Source organism: Amphiura filiformis, chromosome 6, assembly GCF_039555335.1.
Source record: "Amphiura filiformis chromosome 6, Afil_fr2py, whole genome shotgun sequence".
NCBI lineage: Eukaryota > Metazoa > Echinodermata > Ophiuroidea > Amphilepidida > Amphiuridae > Amphiura > Amphiura filiformis.
In genome coordinates, this window is record NC_092633.1 from 48323686 (window position 1) to 48344269 (window position 20584).

The 20584-nt window shown below is 35.1% G+C and overlaps 1 protein-coding gene across 1 annotated transcript in view; it reads left to right on the forward strand.

Moving 5' to 3' along the window:
- The window catches only part of LOC140155528 (uncharacterized), an 87304-nt gene extending 68702 nt beyond the window's left edge, over window positions 1–18602 (forward strand). Inside the window, exon 2 of the mRNA XM_072178407.1 lies at window positions 16160–18602. Within this exon, the coding sequence (XP_072034508.1) occupies window positions 16160–16680 (521 nt within the window). The 3' untranslated portion in view covers window positions 16681–18602. The remainder of the gene's footprint in view (window positions 1–16159) is intronic.
- The last annotated feature ends 1982 nt before the right edge of the window (window positions 18603–20584 follow it).

Sequence of the window (20584 nt, forward strand, 5' to 3'; positions counted from 1 at the left end):
GGTAATTTTTTCTGGGACACCCTGTATTCAGTATTCTTAACTTGTCATTTTCTGTCTTATGTCGCTTTGAGTTTGCATAATTTGTTACCTTGCACGGAATTTTGAAAAACATCTGGTAACCATTGAACGACCCATTTTTGTCATTTTCTACCAAAAAATACGCAACATTTGACACATCGCAGGGTACCTATACAAACCTTTTTTGGAAATCGCCTTCATAAATTTTCTAAATATTAACAAATAAAACAAAACATTAAATGTCCAAATGTCACGCAGCAAAATAATATCAAATTACAACATTTCCACCTTTACCATAAAGCTTCTGTTATAATAACAGTCAATCAAAAGTTTGATCAACAGACACATTCCCACGAAATTTCAAGTCAAATGCTTTTTTAAACAAATCACCTTTTTTCGGGGCAGCTTCCCCTTAACATGTAATCCAACGCTTCGTCGTCTCAGGATAAACTAATAAGGACTTACAAGAGACCTTAGGGTCGGAAAGATGCTTTCGTTATTTAGCAGAAATTAACACCAAATCAATGAGCAGGACGTATTCTTCCATAATTTGTGTTGCACAAATGAACTTCGGCATACTTACAACAACATAAGGAATCGGAACTTAATTCTCTTCACGCGGTTGTCGACTGCAGACGACATGTTTAATAAAAAAAAATCAAAATTCAAAAATGTCAGAAATGTAAATTTTCATGACCATATTTGGAATCAGCATGAAAAATGCATTAAAATGAGTACAAACAAGCCTAGTATTGGTTCAGTAGTTCTTAAGATAGCACTTATTATTTTGAGACAAAATTCAAAACTTGGACTCTCTCCGCTGAAGCGCATGGCTAGCACGCAGAGCATTAAACAATAAGGTGTTTGCAAAATGCCATTCACGTCTACTCTACTTTGACCTCAACATCAACGTACTCATTGTTTATCTATGGTAGGGGGTTTCACATTAGAGGGGTTTTGCATCTTCTAATCGGTGAAGTAAACTGCATTTAGAGAAGACTCCAATGAAGCGATAATGAGAGTAACAGCTAGCTGGAAGTTATTGGAAATACAATCATGTTTTTGTTCCATGTGTAATTAGGTTCTCACAAATGTTTGTAACGGGATGTGACTTTGTATCCAAAACATGTTATTAATCTCACAAAATTTACAATACACCTTCAGCACACTTACGGTAAAGGTACGGTAAAGGAGGCGAACTTGTATAAACAGTACACGGAGTTCCCATATCTCATTCATTGGTGATTGGGCCAGATTCCTTGCAATGGTGCTGTTAAATGCTGTAGGGGGGTCGCTACAACTCCACAGCGAGTCTGTTACTTTCTTGGCATTAAAGAATGGCGGTACGATACAACTAGGTAGAGAGGAGTAAAACACCTTACTCAAGGGCACAAAATGCATGGCCAGGGCGGAGCTCCATCATGCAGTTATTGTTAACTACATGTATGCACACAATACAGGGGCACTCACAATAGGCAATTGACCCCTACTGGTAGCGCTGTGTTGTTGATATAGGAGATGAACTAGTTAGCGTCATATATGAAAAAGTATAAAAGCTATGATTTTAGTACTTGCTCTATGTTTCAATTATTCTTTTCAAAATATCTGAATTTTCTACCCGGTACAAGCGTTAATAACGAGGGACCATACATTTGTATGAGAAAGAAATAAACCATCTATATCCAAAATCCCGTGTTATTCCAATGCACATTTTGCTTCACCGGGCCGCCCTGGCTTGGTCGCATTCCCAAGAGGGGTGTCACGAAACCGTAATAGGTACAAATTTAGTACTTTCTGTCAATCAAGTATGGTTTATTCTCTACATGTAAATCTTTAAATCGTTAGCATAATCCTTAAAATAACGTGGGACCGCCTTGATGAATAAATGACAGTGAAAAATACCCCAAAACTCAGTCAGTGGAGCCTCGCCAGTACATGTCAATAGCGTCATTATCGATTGGATTAGTCGACCGTAGTGGACAATTCGATCGCTCCTTTGATTAATATTTTAACGTGGTAATAAATTATCTTCACTAAGCGGGTTTATGGCTGGAAAGGTCACGGTGAATTTGCCGTGGACATAACTGCACTATGCGAACCCGCGATCTCGTGATCATGAGGTCTGTGCTCAGACCACACGTGTCCATTTACTTGAAAATTCTACTAATATTTTAACAAAAAGAAAACTCTTGATACCCAAATAAAATTTGTAATCTAAACGTCAGGTGCTTTAGGCACTTGAATCATAAAAGGTGGGTGATTCAAATAGCATTATCTGGACGATATCGCAAAGCAATTATAGCTTTCTGACCGTCTGGTCACACTGTAATTTATTTAAGGAGAATGTATCGGTCACAATGTGTGTTACAAGCTCACAATGGTCTAGAAATATGGTGAGCTAAATCCATGAACTAGGTCATAGGTCAACCCTCCTTGCTGAACAATATTCTTTTGCATGTGTTCAACCGGTAAAGAAATAACGGAATACATCAATTTAATTTGTAAATCGTGTTTTTAATATGCCACATCATTTTTGGGATTTCATTTTTAATCAGAATCAATTTTTCCACAATCTATACCATTTTTACCAAAAAACCAAATGTATAAGAACTAATGTGTTTCATCCTTCATAAAATGATGTGCGTCTTTACGCCCAGATGACTTCAGTCAATCGTAGAGCCATCCTTTGCGCCTAGTTTAGTGATACAGAACTATACGGAGCTATACAAATATAACGATATAATATGACGTTTATAATTTAAAATTGTGTGGGCTGCAATAGCCCCCTCCCTTCCCTTCAGTAGCGTAGCCAGCGGGGGGAGGAGCCCTTTTCTATCACAATTCACCCGATCATGGGCCAAAATAGTGCACATTGTCACAATAAAGCCATTTCCATCTCTCTAAAAACAAAAATTGCATGTTGCAACTGCAATTTTTTTTTTTTTCAGCTGTGCCCCTGAAATTTTTTTGCCCCCCCCCCCCTGACCAAGAAAGCTGGCTACGCCCCTGTTCCCTGCTCCCCTTCGTAGTTCGTGTTACAAAATATGGGTGAGTAGTTCTAGGGCGATAGTATACGCCCACACATTTCACCTGCCCGCTTCCTGCAACCAATTAGAATTAGTAAAAACTGTGTCATATAAAACTAATTTGATTGGGTACTTGTTTACCACGTGACATTTTGGGCAAGAATAAAACGCTATGATTGGCTACGATAGGCATCATATGAGGTAAACACTGTTGGATATTTCCATCAAAGATTTTGAATATGATTAACCTGATAATAGAGTTTGATACAGACTCACATATTTAGTGATTTTTGGGGACACCGATCAATTGTCACCTCGATATCGCAACTGTCTCCTTACCGACGTAGGTATATATTTCACCTCAAGCACTGATACATCTTCCTCTATTTTGATGCAAAGTTCAAAGCATAGAAGATTTCACCTTTTCGGTAAAATCCATAAGCCCTTTCATATCTAACCTTGATACTGTATTAAAGATGCGCACATCCTTAATGCGCACGTTGATCATCGAAGAATTGCGCAGTTAGGATGTGCGCATGATGATATTACGTCATACGGGGTAAATACGCATAAATGTGGTTTAAGGGAAGTGATTTTAAACATGTAGGCGACATTCCCTAATTTGTATGTGACCTAATCCTTCCATACTGTTTCAACAGTATCAATGCTTATTAAAGCTTTTTAAAATATTAAAATGGTAGCCATGGTATATGTATCAGTATAATTGTATACACATTTAATCTAATAATACACATTACCCCCAGGGTAAAGTGCTTTGGTAAAAATGTTATCACTAAAATTAGCGCAAAGGATGGTCTACGATTAGCTTATGTCGCAACAAGGATCGAAATCTTTAAAATACTGTTTTCGCAAAATAAAATAAATATGATATCTTTGTACAACCATGAAATTCATTAGGACGTTTCTCGACTTTCATCAAAATAAGTCTAATTACGAAGCATATGAATACATGACCGAAAAATTGTCAATGTAAGTAATACTAATAATGCTATTGACACTTTATCCTATAGAATACGTACAATAGTTTACAATGCTCAAATTTCAATATACATGTACACACAAGGTTGGCGAATATTTCCCGCCATGATATATTCAAGCTAGATTTGATATCTTTGCACTACAGGCTGAGTCAAAAGGAAGCAAACGTGGTTGTATTCAAATGAGTATAACTTTAGTTTGCTGTGAGCAATTGCAACAATTCTTTTTATTATTTAGACGTGTAGCATTTGCTCTTTCCAGTGGTACTTTTAATTTTAGCAGATTCCTTGCAGATCTCGAGTTACAGCCCCTCAAACATGAGTTTACTTCTTTTTGACTCAGCCTGTATGTCTCTTTAAAAACAAAAACAACAACAACAAGGAATTGAATGCTCTGCGTTCTAGCCATATATGCGTAATGCTCTTCATGCTAACCATATTAAAAAAGTCCAAGTTTTGAGATATTTTCTCAAAATATCAAGAACTATTTTAAGAACCACTGAACCAATTCTAGGCTTGTTTGTACTCATTTTAATGCATTTTTCATGCTAATTCCAAATATGGTTATGGAAATTTACAATTCTGAAATGTTTTAATTTTTGAAAGTTTTGAGATTTTCTAAAAAGCTCTCTCAAGAACCTCTGGACCAATATTACGCTTCTTTGTACTCATTGTAATGCATTTTTATGCTGATTCTAAATATGGTCATGACAATTTACAATTTCTGAGTTTTTAAAATGAAATTTGAAACCTGTCGCCTGCAGTCAACACCGCGTAAAGAGAGAGTTAACAAGGTATTAGACCACTTTCAAAATCACAAAAGTCTTTGCATTTGAATCTTACATACTTTTTCTTGGAAATAATTCCCGTACAGTATATCGTAAAATAAATATACCAAGGTCTGCATTTGCGCTTTCACCTAGTATTTTATCAATAAAATAAAAATAAAATATGTCCTATTTATTGTTTGTTTGATTTTGTATCTGTATTATGTTTATTTTTCTTCTTGTTCTTACTATTTATTGCCTTTACATTTTCCTCGTATGATATAAATAAATTGTTACGGGTTCAGATTTTAATAAGTAGCACTAAATAGTTTAGTGTTTCAAAGTAAATTATTCTCTTTAAATGTGCAAGGCAAACAATTTCCGCTTGTTCATTTTTACTGTTTCTAAATAATAACTATATTACCTAAAACAACCTAGGCATGTCAACGAGGTAGGTACATAAGACAAATCAATAATATCCACCACCTGATCATGATAATTAGTCATCACACATCATTGTAATTAACGATATCTTATGGGCATCAATAATATAATCAACTATTGTGTCTGTCATATGTATATCTTCCAATCAATATAAGATGATTAGATATCTATATCAAAAGGCAAGAGGTAATTACTGATTATTAATAACATTAGTAATATGTCGGGCTTGTGAAAAATCTAAACATTTTGCTTTGGACCTCGGAATATCCCTCGGGGCTACGCCCCTCGGTTCCAATTAACCTCTTAATGAATAAAGTCTGAATAAATTAACAAGCATTGTCTAGTCAAAGAAATAGGCGTCAATTTGACGTCATATCTATGACCCAAATGCGTCTTATGTCGATGAATGTATTTTGTAGGGTGGAATAAACATCTCTCAGATTAACAGAATACAAAGACTTCAAAATTGGACTGCCAAATTGTTTTTTTGTGCTAGAAAACGAGATCATGCCACACCATATTTGAAAAAATGTCACTGGCTTCCAGTAAAGGACCGTATCATTTTCAAAATATTGCTCTTTGTTTTCAAAAGCTTGAATGGACTGGCACCAGATTATTTATCATCTTGTCTCACACTGTACAGTCAATCTCGTTCTGGACTTTGCTCATCCGCAGATGTCACACGTCTCGCAGAGTCCACATTTTCTCAGAAATCTCTCAACTATGCTGCCGATAAATGTTTTTCGCTCGCAGCACCAGGTTTATGGAATAAATTACCCATCAATAGCCGTACTTCAAACTCAATATACAGTTTTAAAAACAGGTCTCAAAACACATCTCTTTCAACAGTAGTTTTTTTCACTCAGATTGTTGTTTATTTATTGCTTTTTAAATATTATGTTGTTGTTGTATATTTATGCGCTGTGGTCTAAACGAAATGGCGCAATATAAAAGCCCAGTGTATGTATGTATTGAAGAGGAGCAATTAATAAACTCCACTAAGCATCGTTGGTGTTTGTTTCTTTGTTCGCCAAGTAATAGAGGTGACCAAAGAGAGCACGTGTGGCCGAGTGGATAAGGCGCCCGACTCATAATCCATAGGTTGCGAGTTCGAGCCCCGCTCGTGCCAACGTGTTGTGTCCTTGGGCAAGGCACTTTATCCTCATTGCCTACTGGGGATGGGGTTGGGTTGGATTGGATGTTTGTATAGTTGTTTGTTTCAATGTTGCAATATTGGCGCTGATTAAGCTGCTGCCTGCAAATTGCATTGTGTCTGTTTAGTTGTGTTTAATGTACAATTCTAGCAATTTGACCTGCGGGTCACCATTAGAGTTTGAAATAATACCTTCCTTTTTTTTTTTTTTAAAGACGTGTTCCAATGCACTGAAACATTGTTGATATCAAGGCAGCCGGGAAGAGATGTATTTTGAAAATACTTTTCAATTGGAGTCGAAAATCGGAAAGACTCAAGGTCAAAATCAACATTAACCCGACCTCACTTCAGAATGCACAGAAAACACACTGCTTATTTGAGTTAACAAAATTAGAATCTTTAACCCTAGAACTTCTGAGTCACGTAACTTCGCCAACTTATAGAATCAGTTGTCAGCATGACCTCATAATTAGTCATTATTAATCTTTTAATCTGTTGCACTCTTTTGCAGGGTATGAACTGCTGATGAACTGACAAAGATTACAATAATTCAATGTTCACCGAATCTTGTTTTCGTATTTGGGTAAAAATCCTTGAATTAGATTATTTTGCAACACATAAGCGAGAATTTATGAAGTAGGTGACCCATTAATAGAATAGGTGAAATGTGTGATCTGCAGAAGAACTTGATAAATTAAATGTATTACTTATCAATCATGACACTTTGACCTTTATCAGCAAATACAACCAGAAACATTCTGGAAAAGGTTTTTGTTTTGTTTTCTCTGGGTAGAGCAAAATTATTCAAGCTTATTTGATGACGATAACTAAAATGGTGAGGTTGTAAAGAGCTATAAGTCATTGAACATCAAATAATTAATTACTAATTGCAAATAAGAATCATAGCTTTACTTAGCGGTATAAAATAGAAACCATTATATTTCTTGAGTGACTAAATTGACTGTTACGAGACAATGATTGAAAATAGTTATCTAGAATTAATTTTATGAATGTACTACTCACTCTGATATACTTTCAACAACTTTCCGTTAAAACATGATATCTAGTCGTTACAGACGAATGGATCACATTAAATGGATCACAGAGGGAGTATCAATTTTGAATAGAATAGACAATTGGGTAAACTTCCATTATTTTGTAATACTCACTCCAATTGAAGAAGATATAGGTAAAGCCATATTACAGTGGGAGTGTGGGTTTCAAAATGATTACCTTTGACCAATTACTTTTGAAAAACATACTCCCCGTGGGAAATAGTTCCAAAATCTTCTACAGGGGTAGTGTGGATGTCAACTGGAATAGCCCAAATTTTGCCTTTATATGGGTTAGTATTAAATTGATTTTGGGAAACGCTGGCCATATCATAGACAAGTGTCTGTAATATATCTTAAATACGTACATTATATCAACGTTTTTGAAAGACGTTGTACGTAAACTATGAAGATCTGCAAAAGTTGTAATAAAAATAACAGATGTGTCTAACAAGGTTCATTAACAGATGAATCAAAGGTTCATTACCTAATTGGATTACAGGAGAACATATTACTCTTTCCAAAAGACAGGGACTATTATTTTGCTAAAGCTCATAAAACCAATAATTCTGTGGTTGGATTATGGCAAGACAATTAAGAAACAAAGTCAATAAACTTAATAAGACATTAAAAAGCAAGTATTGTAATAAGGCCATCAATGAAAATGTAAAAGATTCTAAGAAATTATGGAGTACAATTAAGAAAATGATAATGTTACTAATGTACAAACTCAGAATGGGTTCCCTTCAAATGATAAAGAAACAGCTAATCATTTTGATAAGTGTAGTAATGATGGTGTTCATAAACGTAATAACGATACCTATAATGATGTTAAAACGCAGCTTTAAAATTTGATAATATAACACCAAGTTTCGTACTCGATCAAAGTTGTCAGTTTTCAAATAACAAAAGTATTGATAATGCATGCTATACAGACAATAGTACGCATTGACCAATAGGTACTACATACAAATAGTAACCATTGGCCAATGTGCAAAATTATATGTTCCATATACTGCCGTGTATGCAGTATCCATTTCCCAATGTTACTAACATTTTAAATGTTGAACGTATTTTCATTGTAGTGAATGATTATTTGAGATAATGTGCGACACTGTGGAATATAAAGAGGAGGATATGGGTATGTTAAAAATCAAAATGAGGTATGGGGCTGGCTGGGGGTGGCTACGGGGCGTTATCTCAAGGACAATATTGTTCAAGGTTCAATAGCAATCAAGCTTAAACTTTAAATTAACACCCGATAGAGGGCAGGGCCTGAAGAATGAGGGAAATTATGGGGTAAATATAGCCCTATAAAAACAAACTCACTTACGGCGGTTCGTTGAAGATGGGAGCTGCCGGCCTCGGTCCTTCGGACCTGCGGCCTTGTGGGGAGCGGTCTCCGGCCTTCGGCCTTGTTTCAAAAGTCGCCCAATTGGGCTACCAAATCGCGGGTTTAGCAACTCTGCTTGTTTTGATCTTATTTTAAGTTATCAAATTACTAGTTTTTATATTCTATGGTGTCAAATATTTATTCACAACGTTGTAAATACGTATTAAATACGATTAATAACAACAGAGGGCACTATCACTTTTTCTCATAAACTGCCGCATATGTTAGTAAAATTGGGAAATGGGTACTGTATACACGGCAGTATATGGAACATATAATTTTGCACATTGGCCAATGGTTACTATTTGTATATAGTACCTATTGGTCAATATGTACTGTTGTCTGTATCGGGTGGATAATGTGTGTATTAAAATTATTTAAATTAGCTGCTCCTGTCATCATTCACCCACTTGTACGTATATACTGCGCCAAGAAAGTATCCTTAATCACAATTTCAAAACTGAACCATATTGGGGGTAAATTTGTTTTTGTAATAGATGCACTATCTGATCCTTCACATTATGACACCACATTGAATCCAATGTGACCTCAAGAAGTAAAGTTACAAGCAGTTGAATAGACGAAGGTCCCGTTTTACAAGTGACAAATTGGCCTATACAACAGGCATAGTACAAGGCGCAAAAATATTCCAACAAGCGCGACAAAGAGACCACGCAGTTTCCTCAATAAAGCTTTATTTAAAACAGTTTTTGTTTCAGTTTTTCTTTCTCTGTACTTTTCCTAACTTGCATTTTATTTGTCAGCTCTTTTGTTTCAGTTTTCTTTTGTTTTAAATTAAAGGCACACACAAATAAACCGTAGCCATTTACCACTCTCAAACCAGATGTCTAGTCCATGGAGTTTTGAATAGGCCAGTTTGTCACTTTTAAAACTGGACCCTCGTCTAATCAAATGCTTGTAGCTTTGCTTCTCGAAGTCACATTGGATTCAATGGGGTATCATAATGTGCCAGATTAGATAGTGCATCTATTAAAAAAAAATTTACCCCAATATGGTTCAGTTTTGAAATTGTGATTATTTTTCTAATTGTAAGGATACTTTCTTGGAGCAGTATATGATGCGATCAAGCAAAATGAGTCGGATGTCGGGAATATAGATTTTGAGATAATAGCTATTAGAGTATTCAACCTTTTCTTTGTATTTTATTGTTCTGAGCAACACTACAGTTGCCATATCTCTAGAACCGTAAGACTAATTATGATGGGCTTTTCAGCAAAACGAAGCTCTGAGCAAGGCTCATGCAATAAAGTTGAAATTGAATTCTGATTTTAACGATGTAACCTTTCCGTCTTTAATTCTGTTTTCCTTCTATGTGAAAAAAAGCAAAGGTTACACCTATTTACAAGGATGGTGACAAGAATGAAGTCAGCAATTATAGGTCTATATCAGTCTGTCAATTTTATCTAAGATTTTAGAACGAACCGTTCATGATCATCTTTACCTTACTTTAAACAAAATTTGAAATCCATGTCTAGCAGGTTTTGGACTTAATCACAGTACTAATACTGCTTTTCTAAATTTAACTGACTATATCCTAAATAACATGAATGGCGGTAAAGTAACCGGATCAATTTTCTTAGATCTTAAAAGATCGTTTGATACGGTAAATCATGATCTTTTATTTGATAAATTGTATTCATATGATATCACAGGCATGTCACTGGACTGGTTCAAATCATATCTGAGTGGTAGATCCCAAGCTTTAAATATATATACTATTCGTTCTGATTTTAAAGATATTGATCTTGGTATACCGCACGGATCAATATTGGGTCCTTTGTTATTTATTATTTTTGTTAATTCGTTACCAGAGTATGTTAATTGCAGGTGCGTAATGTATGCAGATGATACAACTCTATTAGTTAGCTCACCAGATCCTACAATATTACAGACTGATCTCAAGAGTAATCTTGATATGATAGTTAAATGGTTCTAGTGTAATAAACTCACTAAAAAACATTAAGAAGACTAAGATCATGCTAATTATGTAAATTTCAGGACATATCTCTTACCTATGGAAATAAAAGCATAGAAATTGTAAATAGAAACAAATATTTAGGTTTTGTATTTAATCCAAACTTATCTTGGGGTGAACATGTAAATTATATGTCATCTAATGTATCTAAACGTATTGGTGTAATTGTACGAGTCAAGAAGTATCTTCCACCTAGTACTTTGAACATGCTTCCCAAAGCTCTAGTCTTCCCTCACGTTGATTACTATAGCTTTGTATGGAATAATATCAATACTTGTTATTATCATGAGCTCCAGATCTTGCAGAACAAGCTCGCTCGTATGCTTCTCCATGCTGACACCAGAACTCCAATTGACAAAATGATGGAAGACCTGAACGGGTAAAACTTATGTAGATGGGATAATCAATCACTAATTGTTACTTTCAAGTGTTTGAAACAAATAGCTCCATTGCATCCTACCTCTCATCTATTTTCACTTTTACACACGCAACACATAACAAAATATACTCCAAGTCAAACCCATAATGCGCTGATTGTTCCTGTATGGAATATTCTTGATGGTAAAAGAACCTTCAATTAATATTAGAAACCATGCATTTCAGTTTCTCTTAATGAATTCTTAAGGTATTTCAAAACATAAATTGATCATTTTCCGTGACAAATTCACAGGTTTCCCCATCTGTTTTCTCAGCTGCAAAGTGTACTGCTTTTTTAACCCTGCCCTTTATGCCGTCCCAAGGTAGTCACGCAGACGCTTACTAAAGCCGATCATTGTTTTGACACCTGAGTGAGCTCCTTCCCTAACTAAATAATATAAATCATCGGAGAAAAGAAATAACCAACCCACAACCATTTCGATTTCCGCTAACAAAACCTTAAACCGTTTAAACTCTCCAAACGCCTCGTGTGTACATTTACGCCTGAGGTGGTGTGAAGCTCTATTAACTGTTTAACTCACTACGTGACCAGATAATTGTACAATGAATATCGACTCCCAACCGCCACATGGAACAGGAATTCGTATGAGTTAAAACCCGGTGTGAAAGGATGTCAGAAAATACAGCGAGTCTATGAGGAATGGCACAGTCAGTTATGACAAAGTGAAGATTGAAGCGTCTTGGAACACACTTAAAGAAAGTCGGATATTGGGTTTTATCAATGAATTAAAGAATACATTATTTAGGGCATAGTTGAATGTTTGCGTTGTTTGAATACTACTTTCGTCGTAGCAATAGCTTTTCCATACCGACTGAGTAGCCCAACAGAAGTAGTAATGAACAGCTTGCAGTCATTTCAGATCAGTCGCAAAAAAAAAATGAGCCGTGTCTTTATTATTTTAATTAAATTAGCCTATATAATAGTTTTCTACTAACACGGTTCTTGTCTTCCTTAGTGTAAAAACTAAATAAATGGTTGGCATATCATACAGATAATATGTTGAACAAATTATTAAGAACACTCAAAACGTGTAAAAAGAAATAAAATGTAGGTTGTAGGATCTATGATCAAATTTTCATGGATGAAGAAAAGTAAAAGAATAAAAGGTGAAACTGTTCTTTTTGCATTCCTAAAGTTACTTTCCTTGCTATTTGGAGTATCAAGACACGGAAGGATTACAACCTAATGTGTTGATAGATATGTGGTAGCGCAATAATACGTACACCAAGAAATGTGCGACAATACTTATGCAGCATGTCTTTTGGTTTCTATCTTAACCCCTTTCCTGTTTTTCTCATTTCTATACTTTCTATACTATTCTATATTCTAACGCACATGATTTCTTTTTTTCTTTACTCTAATATGTCTTTGATTTTGTGCGATATGTATTTCTGTGATGAAAGAATGAAAGAGTAGCAGGATTACTTTGATATCATGTGTTGATAAACGTGGCAATGTAGAAACTGATACACCAATTCCTATATTCTCTTTTTTTCTGTCTATCCTTTGTTACATTGGAGTCCAGGAAATGAAAATGACTTTTGTATCACTCTTTTCCAGTTGTACAATAAATAGAAGGATTATATTGGTATCCTGGTGTTGTTGAAAATAGGAACACAATTCAGAAATAATGGATACAGCAGCTGTTCATAGATTTCTTCAGTTTTCCTTATTTAACTTTTCCCCAAATTTCTCATTTCGTTGACACATGATCTGTACAGATTTCAAACAATCCGTTTTCTCCTTAATATTGATCTATCATTCTTCTTTTCGTGTTTATCTTTTTTCTACGTCTATTGCAATTTTATTCTTTGGCTGCATTTCAATTCTATGATGGATGTGTGGTGACTATATTGATCAAATTATTGCAAAACCATGAGTTTCTCCGACTCTATAACTCCTGAACTAAGCCCTGTAGTTCATTTTCATTGCAATAAGAGGAACAATTTCAGATACATTACAACAAGGCAGAACAGATTTTAAATGTTGGCCTCATTATATACCTCGACCCCTCGTGGGAAGAATAAGAGGAACAGAAAAAAATTGGAACTAATTCTAGTTTTATCATTTGAGGTGTATAAAATGACAAAATACACTGGTTCCACTAAAGTAGCACAACTAGATGTCGTAAGGGTAATAGAATTCTTTCTATTGTATTATGGAGTACCAACAAATGGAAAGATTCCTTATCCTTATTATGTTGATAAATAGAGCAAAGTAGGGAAAATTAATACCAGTTCCTATATTTTTTCCAAATAAGGGCCCACTACCGTACAATAGAGAAGCAATAAATGAAAAGACTATTTTTATCACGATGAACGTTAAACGTTATATAATTATTAAGCATCGTATTATTAATATGTTATTACCATATGATGTTTATCCCAGCAAACACAAATCGTTTTCAACATCACTCGCCAAAGGTTAGAAAAGGTTACCAGAAAACGTTTAAATATCGGCTTATATAAAGGGTATATAAACTTCCAGCAAATATTCTAACATAATGTTATTTGAGTGTTGACAAAATATTTGGCAAAAAATGTTTGCAAAAAATATTTTACACTAACATTTTGAAAACATTTTAAAAATATGTTTATAGTGTGTTTTCATACATAACGTTTTCATGACTTTTATATAACCACAATGTTATTAAAACGTTTTACCAAAACCAAAAACCAAAAATATAACCTGTTTTAAAAACGTTTTGAATTTGCAGGGATAATATTACGATATCACGTGTTTATTTTCCAGCATTCTATTGTGTGTTCGCATCGCATGTCAGGCGACACGCAATCGGATAGGTACATAATAATAGAGTGAGAGATGGAGGGAGAGTGAGAGAGAGGGAGGGAGAGAGAGAGAGAGAGAGAGAGAGACTTGGAGAAATTCTATACATTTAGAATAGGTTTAGAAATGTTGCTATTCATTTATTCAATTATTTTAGAGATGGAAAGTCAAAATGGCATCCAAATGTGGCTTCGAAATTCCTACATTGTACAATCTATCATTAGCTGTCAAGTGGGTGTCATTGGTCGTGAAACTAAACATCTCAAAAAAAAGTAACCAACCCCCCTTAAATAATGGTCATTATTCAAAAGGCTATTGTATTACAAATCTGTAAAATGCTTTGGAAGCAGAATTTATTTCTGCGCATTTTGACACCTCATTTGATACGATAGCCCAAAAAACACCGGTCAACTTAATGTAGTGAGGTCCAGATTTGAAAGTTGCTCTTACATACAAAATTTTACAATACAAAAACACTGAGATATCATTACACAGATTTCCTTCCATTACACTGAATACAAAATCAATACAATTTACTGCAACTTTGAAATCTTGGGTTACATTGATTTAAATGTACGCTGTGACGTCAATATTTAGTGCAAATGAGGTGTCAAAATGTGCAGAAATAAATTCTGCTTCCAACGCATTTCACAGATCTGTAATACAATCACCCGTTTGTGAATAATGGTCATTATTTAAGGGGTTAGTTACTTTTTTTGAGATGTTTAGTTATGTTTGACTCAATACTTAACCTATGTAATTTAATGATCTGAACACGAACTTCATTCGAAATTGTTTCAATTTAACAGTGGGAGATCAGTGAGAGTTTGATTGGCATCGTTAAACGTGATACACTCTTGCGAATGAATGGAGGTGTACAACTTCCGATTTACAATTAAGCTACTAGAGAGCAAACTGCTCTCACTAGTTTCACATGCTTTTTCAATGGTGAACGAGGGCAACATTAATAAAGGATGGAATTTAAACATGACTGTCGGTTGACCGCCGGTTCCGCCCGACTCCGTCCGGTTTCCATTGTTTAGAACAATAGAGACCGGACGGAACCGGACGGTCAACCACCGATCGAGTTATGATTTCATCGGAGCCATACCCAATTACAGGTCATAATTTGCTATTTTTGGTCACATTAATTGGTTAAAACGTTATATTTCTAGAATATGAATTCATATGCAGTGATGGAATTTGATCGTAGCCATGAATATAACACATTGGCACGTCTGTATTCAGTTTGGCATTTTCAATGCCACTGTTGGTGAATCTGACTTCTAAATTATTTCAAATGTGTAGGAATACCCTAAAAATGAAGGATACACGGATAATGTGTTTTATGTCAAAAGAAAACCGCAGTGCATAAGAAATGTGAAACTTCAGTCAATAATGTGTTGTTGCAATTGTTTATATCTTGTAAGGGCAAAAAACAATTGTGTGTAAGGTTATATGTTATCAATAATGATATTTGAACTATAATCTAGTCAACTGGACTTACTATTTTTGAGTGGGAAATTTGCACGTCCAATCCTGAACGCATCATCAGCCCTACTGATCATCTGGCGGTAGAAGTTCATTGACCTGTGAAACGGATGTTGTAATCACAAGTCACCACCTTTGAGTTCAGATGATCAGTAGGGCTGATGATGCGTTCAGGATTGGACATGAACATTTCCCACTCAAAAATAGTTCAAATATCATTATTGTTTACTACCTGGATGAATGATAATCTTCACGTGTTATATGTTCCTAGACGTACACCCCTACTCCTTACAAAAAATGCACACCTTTGAATGTTGGTGATTTTATTTTTATTTTTCCATGAGCGGACAACTGATATAATTGAAGACCGAATTAAAAATTTAAAAAAGACTAGTTTGCGTCTGACGTCCTGTCAACAAGACCAAAAATGCCCTACTGCGCAGGTCAGCAACCAATCACACCGCGCCGTTGCCCTGACGTCAGACGCAAAAACTTGGTTTTTTTTAATTCGGTCTTCAATTATATTAACCATTTCAAGTAGATATGTTTGTAGAAATAAATTAGCTAATTCTCATTCATTTTTTTTTAATTCCAGATATACCTTCTCTAATCGTGACAGAAGAAGACCAAGATAATTCATCAGACTTCGGACTCCAAAGTGCTAATATCTTACTTGATGTTATAGAGCGGATATTAGATCGACTGGAAAGCTCTGCAGTACCACCATCACAACCAGATAACAACGATATCTTACAAAGTGTTCCCGAAACATCTTGGCCACCACTTGATAAAGATTTTTTACCACGTGATCTCATTTATCTACCGAAATCGTCATCATCAAGTAACGCACTGGCTTTGGGTATTGCGTCATATGGCAGGAGTAGGCAACGTGGATTTGCGCCATGTACCAAAGGTCTTTGTAGGGTAATCAGAGGGAGGAAAAGCGGTAACGCAAATGCCGGGGCAAGAGCACTACCTTTTGGGAAAAGAAACTCTGACGGTCCCGATACAGCCACGAGCTCAGTTAGAGGTAGACGGCGAGGTCGTGGTAGGCCACGAAGCCGAGGATCTTTACCCCAGCAAAATACCCTACCGTTCGGCAAACGACGTGTGTAACGCTACATATGCATAATGATTAGATCTGTGGGTAGATTTTCGGGATAAGCTCTTCAACATAAAAAAGTACAAAGTCATGGAGAAATTGTGTTTATCAAACATCAAAATCTGGTTCAAATAGTTTGATAAAGTCTGTTATAAGCATTATTTTCTTTAAGCAACGTGAGAAAGTGCGAGAAGCAAAGAGTGAAGCGAAGTTATTTTATTGTACATAAAACATTATAACAAGCGCTTTATTTTTCTCTAAAATAGTTACATAGACGTTTTGTTGCAGAACCCATCGTCCAAAAGTTGTCTGAGAGATTCAATTGCCTTAGTCTGAATGTGAATAAGTCAAAGAGTTATATGCATAAATGATATTTGCCATCTTGAAGTATTTAGTTTGATTTCTACTTATTCGCCAAATTCTCAATGAAAGCTCTATTAATACGTATTACTTGTGTCATTATGCGAACCAAGCAAAATGTCGATCGTCAGTTCTCGCCGTTGCACTTCGTGAAGTATGTCCGTTCACCTCGCCTTCAATTAGCCAGAAATGCAGAGGAATTATATAAAAAAAAAAAAACTGGAGGCATAACTACTTAGAAAAGAACGTGTAAAAATAAGCACTCGTCTTACTTATTACTTGGATACCAACAAAGTGACGTCATAAATGGCTTCGTCATAAAAACATTTTAATCCATCATTGTAGTATTATACGCTGTTGACCGGTACTAAGGACCACGAACATACACTGATGATTGATCTTTGGCGCTTGATTCTTAAGTGTTTCTTCATTTTTATCGACTGTTACATACGGAACATGCCAGTACATATATGAGCTCATAAAGAAAACGTGCTCTGGAAGAATAAAGCGACGTTAAATTGTTCTTCCTGTAATATTTAACAAAGAATAGTGAAAACGCGTGGAGGGAATATATCAGAATTATACTTTTATTGAACATGACTCATTTTAAACGTTTATAGGCTCGTTCATTTAATTGCTTATTATTACTACTTGGTTTTATTTTTTTCAGTAATGTTGTTCCTTTAATGTTATTGATGAATGATCGATTTGTTCCTCCATCTCCTTGTTATATATTTTAAAATGGTTAGATAAAAAAAACACCGCACAGTACGCGTGGTGACTTGTGCGTATACTGTTACGTGCATGTTGCATAAAACCGCAAGGTATTGTATATACGTGACCACGCAACTACGATTAGCAACCCCGTACTTAACTTGCAAGATCCCTTGGAGACGAAATCACGATGCATCCCCCTTAAGTAGTATTCGGCTTTGTATCCTTTAAAGGCACTGTCAGTAATCCCCAAGCACCGAGGGTCACCGCAAAATTATATGAAAGATAAAGGAACTGTTAAGTGTTTAATCAAGCTCATTAAGTATTGTTTGAAAACTTGACAAAAAGTAAGAAAACAGTGCTAACAAACTGTGTGATTTCCCTTCAGTTTGGCGTTCCTGTAAGTTTTCGTATGAAGCCTTTGTAAAATGTAAAATGTCATCCCTTTGTGCCGCTGCTTTTGGTTGTATCACTAACCACTTACACCATATTCTAATAGCATACCCTTGTTTACATTATTGATGATATTTTTTTATTTTTTTTATTTAGCGTAACACTGACAGTGCCCCAGCAAACACAAAACGTTTTCGACATCATTCGTAAAAGTTATAAATATAAAAGGTTGTCAGAAAACGTTTAAATGTCGGGTTATATAAAGGGTACATTAATGGTATAAAATGTTTTCATAACATTAAATAACATTTGTTGGTAATTTACTGCACAACAAATACAAATGTTTTACAGAAAACATTTAAATTTTGGGTTATATAAAAAGTATAAAAACGTTTTAATAACATTCCAAAAACATTTTTGAAAACTAAACAGAATGTTATTTTGGGGTTGAAAAAATATTTTGCAAAAAATATTTACAATAACGTTTTTAAAATGTTTTCACGACCTTTATATAACCAGACATTTAAATGTTATTAAAACGTTTTGTAAAAAAACATTTTAAGAACATGTTTGTGTTTGCTGGGTGCAAATATTTTAACATAATGTTATTTATGTGTTGACAAAATATTTGGCCAAAAATGTTTGCAAAAATAGTTTACAATGACATTTCGAAAACATTTTAAAAATATTGTTGTAGTGTGTATTCATACAAAACGTTTTAAAACGATTTCATGACCTTTATATAACCCGACATTTTAATGTTATTAAAACGTTTTATCTAAACCAAAACCCAAAATATACCTTATTTAAAAATGTTTTAAAAACGTTTTTTTTTTGCGTTTGCTGGACGCGCCTTACAAAATAGCATTACCGAACAAATGTTTTTGCTTAAGGGGGTACTACACACCTATGATAAATTTGTGACTATTTTTGCATTTTTATCAAAAATAATTACACACTGGTAACAAAAGTTATGTATATTATTGGGGCAAGGATCTACAACTACACTGAAATTTCAGTAACTCAAGACAAGCGGTTCAGCATATATGATAGGAAATGAGGTACATCCTAGCGGTACCTTGTTTCTTATCATAAATAACGAACCGCTTGTCTTGGGTCACTGAAATTCCAGTGTAGTAATTGGATTCCTTGCCCTATAATACACATAACTTTTGGTACCAGTGTGTTATTAGTTTTTGAGAAAAATGCAAAAATAGACACAAATTTATCGAGGGGTAGTACCCCTTAAGTAAATAAATATTGTTGTTGTTATAATACAGGTATAATAGTCACGATATTTTCCTCTCACATTAAACATAGCATCAAGTGAACACTTGTATGCTAGTATAGGCTCCACGAATGCTGCATTGTGTTCAAATCGTAGCAAAATGATGGACAATACATCTTACACTTATTCAATAATAACAAGAAAATCATAATTTGCCTTAGGCTTAAGTGCAGCAGCTCAGCAGCAGTTTCCCTGTTTAGGTACAATGGAACAACATTTGAAGACAATTTCTTCAGAAACCGTTTCCAGGGCAACTGGGGTTGCTTTTTATTATCATTGTTAGAACATCATCTTGTAAAAAAGAGCAAACAAGATGGCCGTTTAAAATTCACTTAAAAAGACTTGTCATATCTATCATACCGGGTGTCCCAATAAAACAGAACACTTGTTAAGCCCGCCTTTTCTCCTATTTCTGACAAGTTGATCAAATGTATTTTGGTATTTAAGAAACCTTTATTCGTTAGCTTTAATAAACAGAAAGAAATATTTCAATCTACTCACAAATTTTGAAGATATGCTGTACCCGTTTTCACTCTGTCCAAGGAGGAGGTTTGGCTACTTCAAAGACTGAAAAGGAGTACACGTACTATGCATGAATATCAAGCATTCCTCAATGATAACTTTATAAAATAACGAGCTTTGTTTAGAGAATGGGCTTTACCGATGGGTCTATATTAAAGGCTATGGGTTTTGTTAATTGTCATTAACTTGTCGGCAAAATGGATGTGGGATGGGACTTCTATTGCTATACTTGCAATTAAACTTTTTTTCTTCGTTATTTATAGCTTTTTGTTTTACTATGTTTCTTACTTTGTTGTTTCTTGCTTTCTCTTTATTTACAACATGTCATTTTGTTGGATAAAAGTGAAGTGAATTTACTGTGCTGCTTTGCCCTCCACCTGGTTGTCTACTTGACGAATACAGGTTTCAGCCCTAGTCCTCAATGCATTGCGTATCCTCCTTGTGCGCCTTTAATACTTGCGAATGCGCACAAGAAGGATATGCAATGCAATAAGGACTAGGGCTGAAACCTGTATTCGTCAAGGAGGCAACCAGTAGCAGTACTACGGTTGCTAAGATGTTGGAGGCTAGCTAGTGATCCTCGCTCATAGTGAATGCGTTCGAATGCCTAATGCTATTTCTCTATCCATGTCATTAACCGT